This window comes from Hylobates moloch, unplaced genomic scaffold, assembly GCF_009828535.3.
Source record: "Hylobates moloch isolate HMO894 unplaced genomic scaffold, HMol_V3 SCAFFOLD_9, whole genome shotgun sequence".
NCBI classification, from domain to species: Eukaryota; Metazoa; Chordata; class Mammalia; order Primates; family Hylobatidae; genus Hylobates; species Hylobates moloch.
In genome coordinates this window covers 1,443,332-1,449,930 of record NW_026652284.1, presented here as the reverse complement: position 1 = coordinate 1,449,930, position 6,599 = coordinate 1,443,332, and the positions used below count along the sequence as shown (strand labels likewise).

Genomic DNA, 6,599 nt, shown 5'->3' with positions numbered 1-6,599 from the left:
CTCTCTTCCCTCCCCAGCCCTGTCCCCTCCCCCCACCCTCTCCCTCTCCCACACCATGTCACCCCCAACCCCTGTGGGCTCTGTCATAGAGGGACCCTTCTGTGGGAAGCCATTTCCAAAACGGAGGTTCCTTGGAAAGGCTGGTGTGTGCAGGGGACAGGTTAGGGTGTGGGACTCGCCTGTAAAACTCAAGGAAAGGGCAGGCTCAGCTGTCACTGCTGCCCCATGGACAAGGGGACCCGGTCCCGGCCTGTCCAGGACTCTACTCTCAGCACCTCCAATCACGGGACCCCCACCCTGCATGGCCAGAGGGCTTGGTGCTCACGCCTGCAGCCTGCCCCCCCTTCCTGGGGGACAGAGTTCAGGGAGGGCCTTCCTGAAGGGGCACGAAGGCTGAAATCTCAAGGGGAGGTGACCTTGAGTGGAGTCCACGGGCAGAGGACGGTAGAGTGCCAGCAGGGGCTCCTGGGGGGCGGAGGGAGGTGGCAGCCCCTGTGCCCACGCCGGTCTCTTCTCAGAGGTGCCTGGTCCAGGTGGCCTTCCGGCCCGTGCTGCCTGAGAAGCTCATCCGCCAGGAAGCCCTCCCACTCCTGAACAAAGAAATGGAGACCAAATCTGTGCGTGGGGCCTGGGAAGGAGGGGCGTGGGTCGGGGAAGGGCCTGTTGCAGGAACAAACTCCACCGCTCTCGAGTCCTTGGGGGCCCCGGCCGGCCGTGTGCCAGGAGCACAGAGTAGACCTTTCCCAAGCGATGCGCATGTCGAGCAGTATCAGAGGTTAAAAAGCTTGTTCACCAAGACTCTCCCTCCTCTCTGGAAGGCACTGCCAGGCGGGAGCAGGGACGGGTGGGCTCTGGAGGTGGGGGCAGTAGGGGCTGTGACCCAGGGGTGCGGCAGATGCAATAAAGGGCCCCTCCAACAACCTGGAGGCCCCAGGAGGCGCACCTGAAACACGGAGTGTCCTGCAGCATCTGCCCCACAAGTGCCAGCCCTGGAGGTGGCCTCGAGGGCTCCTGCCACACTCCAGATGCGCCCTTCCCGGCCTGGGTTCCTCCCAAGCCTTTGCCTTTCCCGGCCTGGGTTCCTCCTGGGCGTGCACACGAGGGGAAGCACTTGCCTTCGGCCTTCTGCGGTGAAGATGGGGGAAGGCACCAGGGTGGGGACCTCGGTTCTGACCGCCTCCTCACTCCTTCGTGCCTCGGTTTATCCTCTGGTGAAGCAGACGCTACAGTCTGTGAGCAGCTTTGTGAGGGTCTATGTGCCCCTACGCACTGGCTACTGTCTTCCTCAGGAGCCAGTCGGCTTTTGCGTCCCCATTCAATCCAAACTGGGGCCCCCAAGATTCCTGCACTGGCCGTAGAGGAGCCACAGGGCGCAGCTGGCTGTCTTCAGGGCCCTGCAGAGCCCCACAGCCAATCGCTTCCCCCACAGTTCCGAAAGGATATGGCCCCCCAGAGGAAGGACCTGCATAGACTGTCATTCTCCATTCTTCGAGCGCAGAACCGCGACAAGCTGTTCAAAGTCTCTGTCCCCCACGTCCTGGAGATGCGGAAGCGGGAGCTGAAGCCCAGGTGGGTCCAGGAGGGGCTGCCCCACCTGCTTCCCTCCAGGCCCCTCTGGTGGGACCCACTGTGGCCCCTATGGAGAGTCCTCTCCTACAGACTGCCCGGAATGACCCATGTGGCTGGAAAGACAGATGGCTTCAGACACAGCTGGATCCAGGTGCTGCCTTCGTGGGACCTGCCCACCCCATTCCCCCAGGCCTGACACCCCTGCACATGGCCTCAATCCATGGGTGGGGAGCAAAGCCACCACCCCCCACCCAGCCCCCCTGGGTGCAGAATGAGCCCTGGGAAAGCTCTGATGGGTGCCTGTGGCCCCAGGAAGGAACATGGCTCTCTAGCCAGGGGCCAAAGGCACCTGCCCCAACCCCTAGCCTCCAAACCAGCTGATAAGGACCTGAAGTGAGTGACAAGGCCCCCACAGGAGCCAGAGAAGGGTGGAAAAGCCAGCTTGTCAGCCACAGCCTGGGACCCTGGGACCCTGAGGCAGAGCCCCAGTGTTCCGGCCTGGGCCGATGGTGGGTGGGGGCAAGGCAGGAGTGCACGCCTCTGACTTCCTTCTAGTTCCGACGAGTACCAGGCCGCCCAAGCCACCCTGGTCAGAGCGTTCCAGGCGAAGTTTGACACATTTGTAGTTCCCTGTGTTGTTGCCAGTGGTGACATCAAAGACAGGAAGGGGTCAGAACCCCTGAGCTTCAGGTGCGGGGTGCTCTGGCCAGAATGGGGTGTGGTCAGCTGCAAACGCGCTGTCCCTCTGCTGCTGCCCAACTCTGGGGCCTGGGCGGGCAGGGGGCTGCCCACCCTGTCCTCAGCATGCCCTTCCTATCCCAGCCCCCACAACACCCTGTACCTGGAGCTGTGGTGCCCGACGGTGGCACCATCTGTTGTGGTGACGTCCCATAAAGGCAAGACCATCTTTAACTTCGGCGACGTCGCTGTGGGTGAGACGCTCAGCCCCACACACACCTCCACCCCGGTGCCCAGGCACACCCACGCCTCCCCCAGCCCCACGGCCCACCCCTGGCAGAGGTGCTCCCTGGGGCCTGGGGCTGTGGCCTGACGCTCCCTGCCCCATTTCAGGGCACCGCAGTATCAAGAAGGTCTCCATCCAGAACATCTCTCCCGAGGATCTGGCCGTGTCCTTGTCCACCCAGCTCAGGCGGCCTGCGGGGTGGGAGTGGGGACTGGGGAGGGCGTGGTAGAGCCTGCAGACACCCGTGTCCCCTCCTTGACGTGGACCCTCAGCTGGACTTCTCCCTGCTGAACCCCAACGGCCCCTTTGTCCTGCTGAACCACTCCAGCCTGCTGCGTGCGGGTGACACCCAGGTCCTGGTGCTGTCCTTCTCTCCCCACGAGAGCATCCTGGTGAGTCCCAGGCCCACCCCGGCCACACTGCGGCCCAAGGCTCCCCACACTGCAGGACAAAGGCGCTAGCCGGGGCGGGCATCCCCTGTGCTCAGGCTCGGAACAGACCAAGCCTGGGTCTGCGAGCAGCCTGGCCCCCAGGCCCTCACACCAGCCACCAAGTGGGCGGAGCTGACGGAGCCCCCCCAGCGCTGTCTCAGCTCCGGCATTGAGAACCCACTGCCCCCGAGGCAGAGCTCCCCTCGTGGCTCCAGCAGACATCTGTTCCTGGCTGAGGGATGTGGTCTCTTTAGGCTCAAGAAACACTGGACATCATCACCAAAAGAGGCACACTCACCCTCACCCTCGTGGGCACTGGCGTGGCGTCCATGATCACGTGCTCCATTGAAGGCAGCGTCCTCAACATGGGCCATGTGATTGCCGGAGAGTCTGTGTCCTCAGGCTTCAAGGTGAAGCACACGTGGGCCCTGGTGCTGGCTCCAGCCTCCCAGGAGGGGTTTCCACCAGGCAGGACTCAGGCCAGCTGTCAAAGTGACCCGTGGGTCGGAGAGCCCGTGGGGACACAGGTGGCCCCCTCTACCCCTCCTCTACACAGCTGCCGCCTCTGCTGCCCTCTCCTGCAGGGACCGAGGGGCCTGTTTCTGGGGAGGCTGCAGATGTCCCCTAGTCCTTCTCACCTCCCTGTCCTCCTTGGTGCTCCTTGTCCCTCCTCCTCAGCCCCTGCACAGAGCTCCCCCCCCCCCCCCCCCCCCGCCCTGTTGCTTGAACTCACTCCTTTGGAGCTCAGCTCAGCCACCCAGGGGTAAGGGTTTGCAGCCCTCTGCAGCGAGCCGCACTGCCCTGCGTGCCCTCATGCCTTCGCACTGCCTTGTGTGCCCTCATGCCTTCGCACCAGCGTGTGCCCTCATGCCTTCGCACTGCCCTGTGTGCCCTCATGCCTTCGCACCAGCGTGTGCCCTCATGCCTCTGCACTGCCTTGTGTGCCCTCATGCCTTTGCACTGCCCCGTGTGTCCTCATGCCTTCGCACTGCCCCGTTTGCCCTCATGCTTTCACACGAGCATGGGTCCAGGAGGGACACCTGTTTCTCCGCCTGGCTCAGGGCGGGTCCTGGAGGCAGAGCCCGAGACGGGCGTTGCATGGAGAAAGGGTGCTCTAAGGAGAGGGGGTAAGGGCGGGGAGGACACAGGCGGGGACATGAGTTCAGGTAAGCTGGGCCTGAGCGAGACTCAGGTGCCCTGGAGGACAGGTGGCACCCCAGAGCTGTCCACGCGCCCTAGGCAGGGAAGCCGAGCCCCAGCCTAGCAAAGGCTGATGAGAGGCTGGAAGAAGGGATGTTGGCACACAGCTCAATAAACCCCTACGTGTGCTGGCATCGTCAGGCCACCTGGGTCCCCACGTGGGTGTGGCCTCATAGCAGCAGCTAAGTCCTAGGTACTGACAACAGGAAGGGGGCAGCCGGGCAGGGGCTGGCGGGCGGTGACCGCAGCCTGCTCTCTGCAGCTGCAGAACAACTCTCTGCTCCCCATCAAGTTCTCCATGCACCTGGACAGCCTCTCCAGCACCCGGGGCCGGGGCCAGCAGCAGATGCCACAGTTTCTCAGCTCGCCCTCCCAGAGGACGGAGGTGGTTGGTGAGCGGGGGGTGGGCTGTGAGCTGGGGGGGTGGGCAGTAAGCTGGAGGGGTGGGCAGTGAGATGGGGGGTGGGCAGTGAGCTGGATGGGGGGCAGTTGGTGAGATAGGGTACTGGGTGGTGAGATGGGGGGCTGGGCAGTGAGCTGGAAGGGGCGGTGAGCTGGGGGGCGGTTGGTGAGCTGGGGGGATGGGTGATGAGCTGGGGGTTGGGCGCTTGGATCCATGGGAGGAGTGGGGGACGCAAGGCCATTGGGCGGACCAGGCAGGACATGGGCCTGCGGGGGCGCTGGCAGGGTGCAGAGCTCTATAGAGCAGGGCTTGGAGGGCAGACAGTGATTGCAGGTGGAGAAGGCCAAACTGCACCCCACCCTACCCGCAGGGACACAGAATCTCAACGGTCAGAGCGTGTTCAGTGTGGCCCCCGTCAAGGGCGTCATGGACCCCGGGAAGACGCAGGACTTCACTGTCACCTTCAGCCCCGACCACGAGAGCCTCTACTTCTCCGACCGGCTCCAGGTGGTGCTCTTTGAAAAGGTGCGGCTCTGGCTCTGCAAGCTCAGCCCTTGCCTTTCGCTGCGCTGCCCCACTTTGGAGGCCCTGAGGGTACCGTGGCTGGGGGACTCAGCACCACATTGTGAGCCGTCGGTGGAGAGACCAGAGTCCAGGGCTCCACGGAGCCCCCAGGCCATCCCTGCCTCCTTCCCTGAGCCAGCCCAGCTCTCACCAGCAGGGCCCCTGCCGCAGACCTTCGGGAACAAGGCCACTCCACTTCTTGTCCCCAGAAAATCTCCCACCAGATCCTGCTAACGGGTGCTGCCTGTGAGCACATGATGTTCGTGGAGGGCGGGGACCCCCTGGACGTGCCCGTGGAGTCTCTGACAGCGATCCCTGTATTTGAACCCAGGCACAGAGAGGGTGAGCCCCTCCCCAGGGAGGGAACAGACACGGGGCCTCCCGGTGCCCCTATCCCGTGGATGGGGGCCCCGAGACCCAGCGGAGCAGGGCAGGGATTCCCAGTCTTCTACCCCAGAGCCAGGCAGGACAGCCACTGCTAACCAGAGTTCAGGAGTCCAGCTGCAGCCTCACTCCACGCCTCAGCCTGACCCTGAACAGCTTCCCTGGCCACACCCCTCCAGCCAGCTCCCGGCCAGGCCCTCCCTCTCCAGAAGCTGAGGAGCTGAGGCCCATCCTGGTGACCCTGGACTACATCCAGTTTGACACAGACACGCCAGCCCCACCTGCCACCCGAGAGCTGCAGGTGGGCTGTATCAGGACCACCCAGCCATCTCCAAAGAAGGTGCCCACAGCACTGCCCCTGAGGACACCAGGCGGCCCCCTCGGCCTCCCCTGCCCTGGGCAGCCCTGACCCTCCTGGCCTTGCCCCTCACCGGGCTTGTCCCCACAGCCGGGCTTTTCTCGGACTTCCTGTGGCAGGTGTGGGGTGGGCAGCCTGCTAGTCAGAGCTGGGAGGGTGAGTGGAGCTGAGCACCCTCACCCCTAGTCCCACTGCTGCTGGGAGCAGCGCCTGGTTGCCAGCCTACAGGAGCCCCATACCCCACAGACCGTTGAGTTCAGCATGGACAGCGTCGCATCCCTGCAGCACAAGGGTTTCTCCATTGAGCCCTCCAGGGGCTCTGTGGAGCGCGGCCAGACGAAGACCATCAGCATCTCCTGGGTGCCGCCTGCGGACTTTGATGTAGGTGCCTTTGGGCTCCAGGCCAGGGAGCCCTGGGAACGCCAAAGGCTGGGTGGGCTGACACCCCTGCCCAGTCCCAGGGGAGGAGGTGGCCGTGGAGGACCCAGGGGAGTCGGGCATGGCAGCGGGAAGACAGCAGATCTCCTCTGGGTGCCCACTGGCTGAAGGCCTCTTCTCCCCTCCCCTCCTGTTCCAGCCAGACCACCCACTCATGGTGTCGGCCCTGCTGCAGCTAAGGGGGGATGTGAAGGAGACCTACAAGGTCATCTTTGTAGCCCAGGTGGTGACCGGCCCCTAAGCCTCTGCACAGAGCACCCTCAGGCCCTCCTGCCCACCCTCAAAGCC

The 6,599-nt window shown here is 64.3% G+C and overlaps 1 protein-coding gene across 1 annotated transcript in view; it reads left to right on the top strand.

Annotated features, from left to right (window-relative positions):
* The window catches only part of CFAP74 (cilia and flagella associated protein 74), an 81,119-nt gene extending 74,520 nt beyond the window's left edge, over positions 1–6,599 (top strand). The window contains exons 24-36 of the mRNA XM_032760890.2: positions 519–617; positions 1,430–1,569; positions 2,125–2,259; positions 2,392–2,501; positions 2,641–2,696; positions 2,806–2,925; positions 3,219–3,374; positions 4,427–4,556; positions 4,938–5,092; positions 5,341–5,473; positions 5,695–5,855; positions 6,120–6,254; positions 6,451–6,599. Of these exons, the coding sequence (XP_032616781.1) occupies positions 519–617; positions 1,430–1,569; positions 2,125–2,259; positions 2,392–2,501; positions 2,641–2,696; positions 2,806–2,925; positions 3,219–3,374; positions 4,427–4,556; positions 4,938–5,092; positions 5,341–5,473; positions 5,695–5,855; positions 6,120–6,254; positions 6,451–6,552 (1,632 nt within the window). The 3' untranslated portion in view covers positions 6,553–6,599. The remainder of the gene's footprint in view (positions 1–518; positions 618–1,429; positions 1,570–2,124; positions 2,260–2,391; positions 2,502–2,640; positions 2,697–2,805; positions 2,926–3,218; positions 3,375–4,426; positions 4,557–4,937; positions 5,093–5,340; positions 5,474–5,694; positions 5,856–6,119; positions 6,255–6,450) is intronic.